Source organism: Mesoplodon mirus (genome assembly GCF_964341445.2).
Source record: "Mesoplodon mirus genome assembly, chromosome: 4".
NCBI lineage: Eukaryota > Metazoa > Chordata > Mammalia > Artiodactyla > Ziphiidae > Mesoplodon > Mesoplodon mirus.
In genome coordinates this window covers 125,151,858-125,168,322 of record NC_138979.1, presented here as the reverse complement: position 1 = coordinate 125,168,322, position 16,465 = coordinate 125,151,858, and the positions used below count along the sequence as shown (strand labels likewise).

The 16,465-nt window shown below is 40.6% G+C and overlaps 1 protein-coding gene across 4 annotated transcripts in view; it reads right to left on the bottom strand.

The window, feature by feature from the left end:
• Window positions 1-16,465, bottom strand: part of PRORP (protein only RNase P catalytic subunit) — a 123,581-nt gene that overhangs the window by 107,023 nt on the left and 93 nt on the right. For 2 of the 4 annotated variants that reach the window (XM_082617397.1, XM_082617395.1), the window contains exons 2-4: window positions 14,854-16,137; window positions 12,669-12,716; window positions 12,051-12,183 (exon numbers count right to left, since the gene is read on the bottom strand). In XM_082617397.1, the coding sequence (XP_082473523.1) occupies window positions 12,051-12,183; window positions 12,669-12,716; window positions 14,854-15,842 (1,170 nt within the window). In that variant the 5' untranslated portion in view covers window positions 15,843-16,137. Of the gene's footprint in view, window positions 1-12,050; window positions 12,184-12,668; window positions 12,717-14,853; window positions 16,463-16,465 lie in introns of those variants that run through there. The other 2 variants (XM_082617396.1, XM_082617398.1) reach the window with 2 other exon arrangements.

Genomic DNA, 16,465 nt, shown 5'->3' with positions numbered 1-16,465 from the left:
CTTATATGATTCCCATGGTGTTTATCTGAGGTGACAAGAGTGAGTGGTATGTGGGTACAAGAGGGAGTCATTATAAAGTGGCAGGAAACTTTTGACATTGATAGATATATTCATTATCTTGACAGCACTGACAGTTCCAAGGTGTATACACGTGTCAAAACTCATCAATTTGAGGGGAAGATGGCAGAGAAAAGCACACCAGGAATCAATCTCCCTAGACAGACTAGACAACAGTGCACTGACAGAATCTGTCTGATCTTGTAACAATTTGCAACTCTGAAGTCTGTTGAAGGTTTGCAACTTCCAGGGGGAGCCTTAAATGATGAACAGTGGTTAATTTAATCAGTTTTAGCTCTTAGAACAGCAATAGCTACCCACCTCTCATCCCAAACCACATGGCAGGCAGCTGTACACATGTCCCTGAAGCAGTCTGCTCACAGCTTATGGGAGCCAGGGTGGTCAAAAAGGACCCTGTCCTCCAAATATTGGGGATTTGTGGTCTGATTGCAGACTGCTGCTTCTGATCACAGAGATGCAAACAAAGAGGTATAATCATCAAGAAAAAGAAAATTTGAATATACCTATAACTAGTAAGGAGAGGGAATCGGTAATTTAAAAATCTCCCAACAAAAAGAAGTCCTGGACCTGATGGTTCACAGGTGAATTCTACTAAACGTTTAAAGAAGAACAAATACCAATCCTCCTTAAACTTTTCCAAAAAATTAAAGAGGAGGGAACACTTATCAACTCATTCTTCGAGGCCAGCATTAATTTGATACTAAAGTGTCTTTAAACTACAAGAAAGGAAAACTATAAATACTGATGTAAAAATCTTCAACGAAATACTAGCAAGCAAAATTCAGCAGCATATTAAAAGGACTCTTCACCATGACCAAGTGGGCTTTATCCCTGGAATTCAAGGATGTTCAATATATGAAAATTGATCAATATAATACACCACATAAACACAACAAAGGAAAACAACACATGATCATCTCAAATAATGCAGAAAAAGCATTTAACAACATTTGACACTCTTTCATTAAAAAAGCAAACAAAAAAACAAACAAAAAATACTTGACAAACTAGAAATAGAAGGAAACTAAGTCAACATAAAAGCCATATATAAAAACCAACAGCCAACATCATACTCAATGGTGAAAGACTGAAAGCTTTTCCTCAGGACTAGATCAGGACCAAGGCAAGGATGCCCCCTTGTACCACTTCTACTTAACACAGTACTGGAAGTTCTAGCCAGAGCAGTTAAGCAAGGGAAAAATAAACAATAACAAAAGGCATACAAATTGGAAAAGAAGTAAAACTGTCTTTGTTTGCAGATGATATGATCTTATATAGAGAAAACCATACAAGTACACACACACACACACACACACACACACAAACTGTCAGAAGTAATAAATCAATTTAGCAAAGTAGCAGGATATAAAGTCAACACACAAAAATCAGTTGCACTTCTATAGACTAATAATGAACAATCTGAAAAGAAAATTACAGAAGCAATTCTATTTATAATAGCATCAAAAAGAATACCTAGGAATAAACTTAACCAAGGAGGTGAAAAACCTGTACAATGAAAACTACAAAACACTGCTGAAAGGAAATAAATGGAAATAAATCCCATGTTCACAAATCAGAAGACTCAATACTGTTAAAATGTCAACATTACCCAAAGCAATCTACAGAATCAATACAATCGCTATCAAAATCCCAATGACTTTTTGTGTGTGTGTGGCAGAAATAGAAAAACCCATCCAAAAATTCAAATGGAATTTCAAGGGACCCTGAATAGCCAAAACAATCTTGGAAAATCAAAACTGGAGGAGCCATGCTCAACGAGTTCAAAACTTACTATCAAGCTACAGTAATTAAAACAGTGTGGTATTGGCATAAAAATAGACATATAGACCAATGGAACAGAAATAAATCCAGACCCTCTTATATATGTTAAAAATGACTTTTAACAAGAGTGCCAAGACCATTCAATTGGGAAAGGGCAGTCTTTTCAACACATGGTGCTGAGAAAACTGGATATCTACTCACAAAAAAATGAAGTTTGACCCTTACCTAATACCATATACAAAAATTAACTCAAAATGGAGCCAGGACCTAAATGTAAGATCTAAAACAATTAAACTCTAAGAGACAAAAACAGAACAAAAGCATCACAACATTGGATTTGGCAATGATTTTCTTAGATATGATGCCAAAGGCATAGGAAACAAAAGAAAAAATAAACAAATTAGACTTCATGATAATTTTAAAAACTTTGTGCATCAAAAGACACTATTTTTTGTTTGTTTTGTTTTTTGTTTTTTGTTTTTGTGGTATGCGGGCCTCTCACTGTTGTGGCCTCTCCCATTGTGGAGCACAGGCTCCATGGCTCACGGGCCCAGCCGCTCTGCGGCATGTGGGATCTTCCCAGACCGGGGCACGAACCCGTGTCCCCTGCATCGGCAGGCGGACTCTCAACCACTGCACCACCAGGGAAGCCCAAAAGACACTATTAACAGAATAAAAAGTCAACCCACAGCATGGGAGAAAATATTTGCAAATCATATATAGGGAAAAATAGTTGAAATATAGAGAAAACTCAACAACAAAAACCTAAAACTCAACAACAAAAACCCCAAGCCCCACTCAGAAATGGGCAAAGGACTTGAATGGACATTTCTCCAAAGAAGACAGCCAAATGGCCAATAGCACACGAAAAGATGCTCAACATCACTAATCATTAGAGAAATGCAAATCAAAACTACAATGAGACACCACCTCACACCCATTAGGATAGCTACTACCAAAAAGAAAAGGAAAACAACTAGCGTTAGCAAGGATGTGGAGAAATTGGAACCCTTGCCCACTACTGGTGTGAATGTAAAATAATACAGCCACTGTGGAACACAGTATGGAGGTTCCTCAAAATATTAAAAATTAATGTAGCATATGACTCAGCAATTCCACTTCTCAGTATATATCCAAAAGAATTGCAAGCAGGGTCTCAAAGACCCATGTTCGTAACAGCATTATTCACAATAGCTAAGATGGGGAAGCAACCCAAACGTCCACTGATGGAGAATGGATACACAAAATGTGGTATAAGCATACTATGGAATATTATTCAGTCTTAAAAAGGAAGGGAATTCTGTAATACGCTACAACATGGATGACCCTGGAGGACCTTACGCTAAATGAAATAAGTCAGTCAAAAAGACAAATACTGTATGATTCCACTTACATGAGGTACTTGTAGTCAAAACCATAATGACAGAAAGTACAATGGTGGTTGTCAGAGGATGGGAGAATGAGGAGTTATTATATAATAGAGTTTCAGTTTTACAAGATGAAAAGAGTTATGGGGATGGATGGTGGTGACGGATGCACAATAATGTGAAATGTATTTAATACTTACTGAACTGTACACTTAATACTACTAAACTGTACACTTAGGGGGTGGAGTCTGAGCATCAGTAATTTTTAAACATCCCCTGAACTATTATAACAAGCAGATGAGGTTGAGAACCATTTCATTAAAGGGTGCCATCTCATTTATTTTGTTTTGAACAAAAGCATACTACTTGGTAAAAACATATAAGCCTGAAACAATTTTGATAATGCTCTTTTTAGATGCTTATGGAGGTAAGCTGAAATCATACATTTTTCTTAAGTAGACAAACTCAACATGGATTAGTACTTACTCCTTGGTTTATACCTCACATTCCCAAATTATAAACAAGCTTTTAAAAGTAATATTGATAGAAGTTCCAGCTGTTTGTTCCCAGTACAAAATAACTTAAAATGCTGAACACAATATAGTTTTGTTTTTTTTTTTAAAGAAGATGTTGGGAGTAGGAGTTTATTAATTAATTTATTTATTTTTGCTGTGTTGGGTCTTTGTTTCTGTGCGAGGGCTTTCTCTAGTTGTGGCAAGCAGGGGCCATTCTTCATTGCGGTGCGGGGGCCTCTCACTATTGCGGCCTCTCTTGTTGCGGACGCGCAGGCCCAGTAGTTGTGGCTCACAGGCCTATTTGCTCCACGGCATGTGGGATCTTCCCAGACCAGGGCTCGAACCCATGACCCCTGCATTAGCAGGCAGATTCTCAACCACTGTGCCACCAGGGAAGCACACAATATAGTTTTAATACATATTTGCAATGAATGGTGTTATAGACTGAACTGTGGCCTCCTCAGAATTTGTATGTTGAAGTCCTAACCCTTAGTACCTCTCAATGTGACTGTATTTGAAGATAAGGCCTTTAAAGAGGTGATTAAGGTAAAATGAGATTATAAGGATGGGCCCTAATCCAATCTGACTGGTGTTCTCATGTGAAAAAGAAATTTGGACACACAAAGAGACACCTGCAGATGCCTGAGCACACGGGAAGTCTTTGTGAGGACAAACCAAGAGGGGGGCCATCTGCAAGTCAAGGAGAGAAAAAAAACCTCAGGAGAAACCAAACCTGCCTATACTTTGATTCTTGGAACTGTGCAAAAATAAATTTCTGTTGTTTAAACCACTCCGTCTGTGGTGTTTTGTTATGGCTGCCCTAGCAAATTAACACACATAGTAAGCAGAAAAAAAACACAAGATGAAAAATTTGGGGGAAATGACACTCTGGAGCTGAACTTTACCCTGGGGCACATGCCACACCCTGAGAGCCCTACCCTGGATCTGGACAGGGCCCGGAATGGCTTGTCCTCTGAAATCTTAGCCTCAAATTTTTAGTCACCTGCTCTCTGACCTCAGCCTTCCAGTTTTCATTCCCTTATTGTCACTGTACCTTCTCCTTTATTCCACAGTGAGACTACGAGCCCCTGAGCCCTCCCAGACAAGTGCTCTCTGGCCTTATTTCCTTCCCTATCTAGTTTGGGCCCCATGGTGATTGTGTCAACTATTCTATCTGAACTACCTTCCTCTGCTCCCTATTACATTGCCATATCTAAGCAACAAAACCCAAAATCTGAACCAATGCTACATTTTGTCTTCACTACTCCTCTGGGTGAGCCATGCTCTGTTGGAAAAATATTAAACCATGTATTTACGGAGAGTGATGCCTACAAACTTCAATGATTCAAGTCTCAGCACCCCACTCCCTGCCACATCCTTCTGCTTGAGTTAGCATCTCTGCCATTCCTCTCAAGCACCATCCCAAGCCTTCTTCACTCTCTCTAATCCTCCACTGATGCCCATCCCTCACCCTGCATCCCACTGAACATAGCACGTCATTAGCCTCAGCCTTCTTGCCTCCCATCTATATATCTGTATCCACACCCATCTTCTTTCTTTTCTAGTCTCAGAGAGGTTTCTTTCATTTCTAACCTCCCCATCTGTGCTTTTTGGCAACCCCTCCTACTTTCGAACCTTGCTCATCAGTAATGCATTCTCTCTACTACTTGTCCTGCTTATTCAACATTTTTATCTTTACTGACAACCCTTTCTTCATCTTATGAACATGCACATCTCTCCCATCTCCCTAAACCGTCCCTTGACCTCTACCAAACTCTAGTCACCACTATCCCATTGCCTTCTTCCTGTTTTCAGCTAAACTTCTCAAAAGGAGAGTTTAACCTCAATGTGTGTTCACTCAGTTGCTATAACCTGGCTTTGACCCTTGGTGTACTATTGACACTGCTCTTCCTAAGATCATCAATGACTCCTTACTTAGTTCTTTTTTTTTTTTAAGATTTATTTTTTATTTATTTATTTTATTTATGTTTGGCTGAGTCACATGTTATTTGCAGCACACAGGATCTTCCTCAAGGCATGAGGGATCTTCCGTTGCGGCGTGTGCGTGGGCTCCTCTCTAGTTGTGGCATGCGGGTTTTCTCTCTCTGGTTGTGGCACGCAGGCTCCAGGGCCGCATGGTCTCTGTAGTTGTGGCGTGCGAGTTCCAGAGCGTGCGGGCTCTGTAGTTTGCGGCATGCAGGCTCTCTAGTTGAGGCATGCGAGCTCAGTTGCCCCACAGCATGTGGGATCTTAATTCCCTGATCAGGGATCGAATCTGCATCCCCTGCATTGTAAGGCAGATTCTTTACCACTGGACCACCAGGGAAGTCCCCTTACTTAGTTCTGAAGTGGTATCTGCTCATTCTCTCAAAGCATGCTATAGGACTGAGGGGAAAGGACAGACCCTTTCCTAGTCCCCACTGCGCCTTCAAAGTTGCTACTTCTCCACCTCAACTGAGGCTTATGCTGTTCATATATACCAGGGGTCAGCAAATGGTTTTCTGTAAAGGGCCAGATGGTAAATAGTTTAGGTTTCGCGGGCCCATGGTCTCTTTTGTACCTACCCAACTCTGTGGGGCAAAAGAAGCCACAGACAAGACAGGCATACATGTTTGGTTCAGTTCCAGACCACCACAATAAAGCAAATATCACAATAAAGCGAGTCATACAAATTTTTTGGTTTCCCAGTGCATGTAAAAAGTTGTGTTTGTGGCATCTAAAAAAATGGTACAAATGAACTTATTTACAAAACAGAAATAGAGTTACAGATGTAGAGAACAATCATATGGTTACCAGGGGGCAAGGGAGAGAGGGATAAATTGGGAGATTGGGATTGACACATACACACTACTATATATAAAATAGATAACTAATAAGGACCTACTATATAGCACAGCGAACTCTACTCAATACTCTGTAATGGGACTTCCCTGGCAGTCTAGTAGTTAAGACTCCACGCTCCACTGCAAGGGGCATGGGTTCAATCCCTGGTCGGGAAACTAAGATCCCGCATGCTGCACAGTGTGGTCAAAAAGAAAAAAACAAAACAAAACAAAAAACAATACTCTGTGATGACCTATATGGGAAAAGAATCTAAAAAAGAGTGGATGTATGTATAACTGATTCACTTTGCTGTACAGCAGAAAGTAACACAACATTGTACATCAACTATACTCCAATAAAAATTGTTTTAAAAGTTATGTTTACATTATACTGTAGTCTATTAAGTGTGCAATAGCATTATATCTTTAAAAAATGTACATACCTTAGTTAAAAAATCCTAACCATCATCTAAGCCTTCAGTGAGTCATCATCTTTTTGCAATAGTAACATCGAAGACCACTGATCATGAATGACCATAACAAATACAATAATAATGAAAAAGTTTGAAATACTGCATGAGTTACCAAAATGTGTCAGAGACACAAAGTGAGCAAATGCTGTTGGAAAAATGGTGGCAACAGACTTACTCAACGCATTGCTGCCACAACCTTCAATTTCTTAAAAAACGCAATAAAGCAAAGTGCAATAAAACGAGGTATGCCCAAATATAAATGAGTGACTGTAGCTGTGTTCCAATAAAACTTTATTTACAAAAACAATTGGTAGAGGGACTTCCCTGATGGTCCAGCAGGTAAGACTCCACGCTCCCAATGCAGGGGGCCTGGGTTCTATCCCTGGTCAGTGAACTAGATCCTGCATGCACAACCGCAACTAAGAGCCCATATGCCACAACTAAGAAGTCCGCATGCTGCAACTAAAAAATCCCGCATGTTGCAACAAAGATCCCACGTGCCGCAGCTAAGACCCGGCGCAGTCAAAATAAATCAATAAATAAATATTTTTTAAAAAAAGTGGGGGCTTCCCTGGTGGCGCAGTGGTTGAGAGTCCGCCTGCCGATGCAGGGGACACGGGTTCGTGCCCGGAAGATCCCACATGCCGCGGAGCGGCTGGGCCCGCGAGCCATGGCCGCGGAGCCTGTGTGTCCGGAGCCTGTGCTCCGCAACGGGAGAGGCCACAGCAGTGAGAGGCCCGCGTACAGCAAAAAAAAAAAAAAAAAAAAAAAAAGTGGAAGGGTGGACTTGGTCTGTGGGCCATAGTTTGCTGACTCCTCTCTGCTATCACCTTGTGTTGTCCCAGGCATCTGTACGTTTATTAAGAATTTGGCACCGGACTCACAGACTTCATCACCAGCCCGGCAGTTGGTAAGCATTCCATAATATGGTTGCAGTTATTATTTTTTAAAATTATCATATGGACACTCTAATTAGCTCTGTGGATGACCACCTAGCAATTTAGGCTCTCAGTTTCTTCATCTGCTTAACTCTCATACCCTGGATTTTGTCACCACTCCAGAGCCCTCCGTCTCTCAAATCGAATCGCTAATAGACACTAATCACTCTCACTCCCTTTATGCTTGCTCTCCAACCTCACTGAGATTCCGGTCCACTTTTATCTCCTTCGTCTCCTAATCTGTGAGCTCCTACTCATCTTTACTTCCTTCTACCAACCTTGATCTCATGGTCCGTTAATTAAGCCACCCTCTCACCTACACCCTCAACTCCTGTCTTCCCTTTTCCCTCGACGGTACCACCCTAGCAAAATCTCATCCCATCCCATCCAGCTGCCTTCTACCTAGATGGCCCAGGACTGCTGAAAATGGCTCACAGATCAATGCCCTTACAAGTGTAGTTGTTGGGACTTCAGCACCACCCAGCAATACTCTCCTCAGTTCTCCCACAAATAATCCAAACTTCCAAGGCTTAAAATTGTCCTTAAGCTCTCTCAGACTATCAAACATTCTCTCACTTTCAAATGACCAATTTGAAAATTCTCCGGCTCTTCAGAGAAAAACTCTGCTGTATCTACACATTTAATTTATCCACTATTCTTAATTTGTTTCCTCTAGTCCCAAAAAGAGTTGGTTCTACTTCAATCTACCAGAAATGCTCTGGATCCATCTCTGCCCCTTCTGCTTCACCAATATTACCAAAGCTAAACCCTGAACCAATCCAGCCATATGCCTTCTTTCACTGCCTGTTAACCATGGATATGGTTCTCAGCCTGAGCTTCCCCATCTTCAAATTGGTGACATCCTTTCAAGATTGTTGAGTGGTGTGAGTGTAATAGGCCTAGAAGTGCCTGACATAGGGTAATCATTCCATAAATGGTCGCTATGTTATTATTATGTTAAATCAATAGCTTAAAGGTGAGAGGCAGATGACAAAAAAATGGGATACAGAATCGGGGAGCTGCAGCGAGGAAAGGGGAGAACACCTGGAAAGAGAAAAGGAGACAATTTCCCTTGTCATAAAATGTCCCAATCCTTCTGTGAATATATTCAGTTGCTTTGTGAATTATGGTAATTAAATGTATGACTACTCTTTGCTATTCTCACCAGTCTGGAGTCTGAAACTCCTCCTGCAGTATAACACTCTCCGAGGGGAAGGTTTGCTCTGGGTTCTAAATCTTTGTCAGCAGAGAAAACTAACAAATCTTCCTTCCATTAGACTAGAATTACAGTCAGAAGGAATCATTAAGAAGAAATTATGGCAATGTTTAGCCATTAAGAGTCTTAAACAAAAGTATTCAACTAGTGATTCCACGACTGGGGCAGGAGCAATTCAAGGTGAAAACCTGGGACATCTTGTGCCAGAAAGCACAGAAATGCTCAAAAACTGATTGGGGTGGGGGGGGCGGGTTTGCTAGGAGGATGTCAAAGACACACAGGAGCTGGCTTGGCAGGGGTTCCCACAGGCCAAATTTGGGACAATTTGAGCATCAAAAAGAATAATGACGGTAATGGAGTCTAACACAGTTCATCTTAAAAAAAAAAAAAAAAAAAGAACTAGAAAATCATCACTTTGCACCATTCCGAAGGCAGAGCTCATCTCTGTCATGTGAAAAACACTGGGTGAAGAGTTAATGGGTGACAGGATATCTGCGCAGTCTTGAAGTATTACTCCACAGATTACTTAATTTTTAATTACAAAAATTACAAAGGGAAATTATAAAGGAAAAAAATGCACCTTTACAGTGGAGACATCTGGCAGTCACCCTCTTAATCAAGTGATGAAACTTAGCATCAGCAACAGAGAGCAACCTGATATTATGTGACTGCTGTGATGCAGTAAGAAGCACACAGCATTGCCTGTATAACATACCCCAAAAGCTTTTACACTGAATTAATGAAGAGAAAGCCATCAGACAATTAGTCCATGGTCTTGCTACTCAAAAGTGGTCCAAAGACCAGAATCCCATCACCTGGGAGCTTGTTCGAAATATAGAATCTCAGACCCCACTCTGGACAAATGAGTCATAATTTGCATTTTAAACAGATCCTCAAGTGACTCTGAGGTACAAAGTTTGAGAAGCCCTGAACAAGACAAACCACCCAGACTTTTCAAAAAAAAAATCAATGTCGTAAAAACAAAAAAAGGCGGGGTTGCGGGGGAGGTGCTGCTCTGGATTTAGAGAGATATAATAACAACCAAAAGCAATGAGTGAATCTTGATTCAATCCTGAGTCAGAAGAAAAAAGTTATAAAATACATTTTGGGGGAACAACTGGGAAATTTTGAATATGCAGTTTTTATTAAATGATACTGAATTAATGTGAAGGGTCTTAAATGTGATAGTAGCATTTAATTACATAGAATGTTCTTATTCTTAGATACAGGGAGTTCCCTGGTGGTCCAGTGGTTAGGACTCCAGGCTTTCACTGCGGTGGCCCAGGTTCAATCCCTGGTGGGGGAACTGAGATCTCGCAAGGTGGGCGGCACAGCCAAAAACAAACAAAAAAAGAAGATACATGCTGAGATATTTAAGGTAACATGTCTACCAATTCACTTTTAAATGGTTCATAAAAACACACATAGAGACAGAAAGTATATGTGGAATAATAACTGGTTACTCTGACAAAGAGTATGTAGGTGTCCATTGTGCTATTTTTTAACTTTTTCTTTTGGTTGAAAATTTTATTAAATAAAAAGTTGCAGGATGGGAAGAATGTTCAATTAGCCCACAAAAGAAATGTAAAGTCTTTGGTAGCAAACAGCATGATTTACACAACCCTGAATCTATCTTAGCACCTGCTTCCAAAGATAAACATTAAGTGTTCAGCAGATATTGGATGAGAGAAAGGAAATTTGTTGAAATCATTTTAGCTGGCAGAAATTCCTAAGGCATTAAGAGCTGCTACAGCCAGTCAGCTGTCAAGTACATATAGAACTACGAATTGAATTTTCATTCAATGAGAGGCAGCAGAGTATAAAGGCAAAAGTTTTGGGGTCAGTCTGCCCTTGATTTTATTAGTGGAGCGTCCTAGGGTATATTTAACCTCCCGAAGTCTCAATCACTCTATCTGTAATACAGGAATAAAATAGTATCTTATAGGGTAGTGTAAGGGTTAAATAAGATATGAGATAATGAATATAAAGCTCTTAGGATCATTTAATAAATGTTAACTATAATTTTACCAATAAAGTCAGCTAAAAGGTATTCCATAAAGTGAAGATAATGTTTTCATGGACCAGATTCTGACTTTATTCTGAGAATTAAAAGTCTTCCTAGTAGGGGTATTTTCTGATAACTTTAAGTCAACGTGAGAAGGCAGAACAATTTTTACTTCTCGTTTTTATTTGGTATCTTGAAGAAAAAGCATTCAGTGAGATGATAGGCAGCCTTTCCCCAAGGATAACCTTTCCCCAAGGTAAAAGCATGTTACTTCAACTTAATCTTAGTAAACCAGCATAAAGTACTGAAGATTAGCAAAATAAAGCTATTAAGAATGACTTCAAGAATCAAATTCGATAAAAAGAAGACTTGGAAAAAATTTTGTCAAGTTACATTACACTCTCTTGACTAGAAAACTTGTGTGAAACCATAATGCTTTCATGGGAGTTTACTGAACAGTTTTCTGGAAGCACCTAGACAAAGAATAAGCATCTATCTTTTTGGCTTACGTGCACTTGTGCGCAGATGAAATAGGATTGACTTCAATAGATGGATGACAGTCTAACCCAATTATTCTATGAAAGTCGAAAGCAATCTCTCCTAAAGGTTGGCAACTATGGCCAGTGTGCCAAATCCAGCCCACAACTTATTTTCATGAATACAGTTTTACTGTATTCATTTATGTATTTTCTGTGGCTGTTTTCACTACAACAGCAGAGTAGAAAAGCTGCAACAGAGACGTTATGTCCCACAAAGTCTAAAATACTTATTATCTGGCCTTTTACAGAAAAAAGTTGTCGACCCCTGCTCAAGACAAGCAATCCAGGAATCAACAAGACCTGTTCCAGACTCACCTGAGGTGTCGTCTTTTTATATTGGTCACCTCCATCTATCACATCCCTCATGATTTTTTCCTTGAGAAATTCATACTCTTCTGAACTCAGGTGAATAGACTCTACAGTTTTTCCACAGCCCAAACACTGACCACTGTAATTACAATTAAATGTGTTAAATAATGTCCTGGAAAAGAACTTTTTCTACAATGAATAATTCTAGGACATGAGGAAATTGAAAGGTAGTTTTAAAAAATAACATTATAACTTTTGCGATCATCATACACATCTCACTTTTTGTAATCCAGACAATGTAACAAAATAGTGTGCCAGAAAACCCAAAACAGTAGATGGCTGGCACCCAGACAAACTTTTTAAAGTCATTCCTAAAACACAACTGGGTCCCAAATCTCTAGGGAAAAACATTTCTGAGGCGTCACACCAGGCTCACAGCACCTACTAAAAGAAACATTTTGAGCACTACAAATTCGCCAAATGCAAAACCGTGACTTTTTTCTTGGCTATCCTAACTAACTTAATTATCCTGTTTCTAAGGTATTCTTAATTTTTTTTTAAATAAGTAAGAACAACCTACTGAACCTGAATCGAACAAATTAAAAATAAAACATTGGCCTTTACCTTTGCTGGACTGTGGTGAACTGTCCTTTCCATTGCTCTCCAGGAACACTACAAAAAAGATTGCAAAACCAAATCACCAGAGGGTCAAATCCCTACTGAACAGAAAGATATTCATTGTATTTAGAAAATCCATAGGAAAGAGCTCTGAGAAGTTCAGGATACTCCCCTAGAATGGTTCAATTAGAAGAGTGGTTGCTTACACTGTGATGGGGCTAAGTAACTGATGGTACTCTACTCTGGATCTCCTTCCCTTTGCTTCTCTTGTCATCTGACCCTCATCTTTAACTCGAAATCTGTCTTCACAGGACCTGCCCAGAAAGCAGCCCAGACCTCTAAATCAAAACTCAACTCTAGGGACTTACCTGGCAGTCCAGAGGTTAAGACTCTGCCCTCCCAATGCAGGGGGCACGGGTCGTGATCCCGCATGACGCACTGCCCAGACAAAAAAAAAAATTTTTACTCTTTCTCCATAAAGCTGCCAGAGATTGTTCTTGGTCCAGAGTAATTTCTTCTCTTACACTATCATTTTATACACCACTCTGAGATAACTGTCTACTATTGTATTCCCAATTAGGTCATGAATGCCATTATAATAGATCTTACATCACAGAACATGCACAGTGCTAAGCCTAAAATTGGAGGCATTCAAAACTACGTATTGGTTTATTTGCTCAATCAACTTATCCTTTCCTCGTACAGAAAATACCATCCATTCCTACTGATTCTACTGCCTTCTCTCCTTTCCCAGTTCTTAATTCAAGATCTCATCATCCCTCATTCAAACCTACAATTGCCTCCAAACAGATCTCCCTGTTTCAAATCTTAATTCCTCTCTAATCATATTTTCTCACTGTTTTGGCAGTTACTTTTTTTTTTTTTTTTTTTTTTTTTTTTTTGCGGTACACGGGCCTCTCACTGTTGTGGCCTCTCCCGCTGCGGAGCACAGGCTCCACAGCCATGGCTCACAGGCCCAGCCGCTCCGCGGCATGTGGGATCCTCCCGGACCGGGTCATGAACCCGTGTCCCCTGCATCGGCAGGCGGACTCTCAACCACTGCGCCACCAGGGAAGCCCTTGGCAGTTACTTTTTAAAAACTACTCCAAGACCAGCACTCTTGATAACATTAAAATCCAAAATCCGGGCTTCCCTGGTGGCGCAGTGGTTGGGAGTCCGCCTGCCGATGTGGGGTACACGGGTTCGTGCCCCGGTCTGGGAAGATCCCACGTGCCGCGGAGCGGCTGGGCCCGTGAGCCATGGCCGCGGAGCCTGTGCTCTGCAGCGATGAGGGGCCCGCGTACAGCAAAAAAAAAAAAAAAAAAAAAAATCCAAAATCCTTCCCATTCCAAGATTTTCACAACCTAGCTCCTCTGTGGATATTCAATAAATGTGTTAAGAAAGATAATTAAGCATGATTGCTACTTCAAAGCTCTGTAAAGATAATATATAGTAGAAAAGCAAGAGAAAAATAGAGACAAAAGGAATGAATCTGTAGGAAAGAGCCTGAAGCCAATTAGTGGTAAAGAAATAAGAGAACAAAAGACTGAAGCAATAAATCAGCATGCACACAGCCAGTAACATGAATAAAAGCAAAGGCAAAGCAAAGGACAGCCTTGGAGAGAACACTCAAATGACGGTATGATCAAAAACAGGAAGGATGAAGATTTTCTTCTTTAACACCTATCAGGTTTGAGCAGGATTCCTCTCTCCCCTCTAACTATTCAAGCTGGTGAAATGCACAGATTAAACAGAATATATATGTACACATCATACCAGTCACTAGGTTTCAGAAGAACTTCTGAAAATACTAATATGACCCAAAGACAGCTCCAGTTTTCTTGCTATGAACTCCAGCCACAAGTGCTATTTGAAAATATTCACATCATACTAGACACCTCAGAAAACAAAATAAATGATCCTTCTAAAAGGAAAAAAAATACATAAAAACAAGTGTTCTATAATTTCCCTTTTATGTGATGAGTAGAGATTAGCACAACTTATTTACGCTGCTACTTTTTTAAAGAGAAAGAAAACCTTGTCTTAAAGGGGAAACAATCTTTCTAAGAGACAGAAGAAAGTATAATCTGACTAGAGTAATTCTCAGCAACTAATAAAAAAAACAGAGGAGGCTAGTTTTAGGTAACGGTATTAAAATAAAAATATACATATAAACAAAAACCAAAATTACCTTTCAAACCATGTTTTTATACTGTGTGCAAGTGACTCCCCAGGATATAGCTGATTATTTCTTAGATACAAAAGAATGTCTTGCAGTTTGTTTGAATACTGATCACCTTTCATGTCTTTTCCAAAATCAAAGAAGGCTTTTAATGTTTCCAACATAGGAACAATATCATGACCTAACAACTCCTGATACAAATTCCAAGCTACATTTACATCTTGATGAAAGAGGGCTCCCTGGATACAGTCATTATAGTTCTTTTTTGAAGGAATCATGACTTTTTTGATGTCCTCCAACAGCAGCAAGGCCTCTCTCCATCTGTCTGTATGGATTAATCCCCGGATGAGAAGAGTGTACGCTCCAGATTCTAAACGCTTGTATCTGGCTTTCATGATTTCATAGACATCAATAATTTCTGATGTCTGCTTATGAAAAACGCAGAGATACAAATACTTGACCAGCAAATCATAGCCTACAATACCATTGTTTTTGGCAGCTACCCAGGCCAGCACAGATTTGGCCACATCGACAGAGCTATGGCATTTAACCATCTGTGAAATGATCCAATTTTCAAAGTTAGCCTTTTCTTTGAAATCTTCCTTCAGTTTATCCCACTCCTCTGAATTCAGAGGTTTTGTCGGGAGTTGAAAAATGTTCTTCACAGGTGGCAAGACGTGCTCTTTACTCGGAGGATTCATCTGTGATCTCTTCTTAGCCGCTCCAGCTGCAAACATGTGAGGAGAATCAGCAGAAACTTGCTTACTACTGCCCTCATCTTTTTTCCTGACATATCTGGCTTTGGCAGTCAGCAGATTCATTGCTTTGGTATTTTGTGGAGACACCGTTTTAAGAGAAAACCACTTCTCTTGGTTCCTGATGCCATAACAGTCTTTGAGAAAGAGAGAGAGAGAAGAGTGACCTGGGCCTAGCCCAAGGTATGGGCTGCTCTTCCAAAGTTTAGGAAAGCTTCGAATACCAGTGAAATAGAAAGTCATTATGCAGTTAAATCAGCACCAGATTGTGAGAGAGATGTTCAAAAAGCCCCAACTTCTACAGCATAATTAAGGGATTTGGGGGGTAGGGGGCGGAGATTCGAAGCGCAACTTTCTAAAAGATGATTTTCAGCTTCTCACAGACAAATCAAATGCTTTTGGGGCTAGCAGCAACGAAGCTTGGTTGAGTTCTCTCCATTAAACAAGGATATGGGGACATCCAACCTTGGTCGCAAGTTTCAGGACGAGGGGACAGAGAAGGAATCCTCTGGTGCCTGTTATATTCCAGTCCGCGAACCTGAGGAAAATGCACAAAGAAGACCGGCCAGTTGACTCACGTGGATCACAACTGTCCTTGAAAAGGGGCCGGATCCCACGGGAGCCAGGCTGCAGAAGGGGCGAAAAGTCGGAAGCCCCCTACCCCAGACCCACCGGCAGCCAGGACAGAGGCGAAAGCCCGAGTCTTGGGGCCCTGGCCGCCAAACTCGTCAAGTAAGGAAATGGGGGTGGGGAAGGGGCAGAGAGCTGAGCCGAGCCAGCGATACAAGTAAGGAAGGGAGGTCCACGAGGGCACCACCGACTATGTACGGATCTACCACAAACGAAGTTCACTTGATTCAACCACT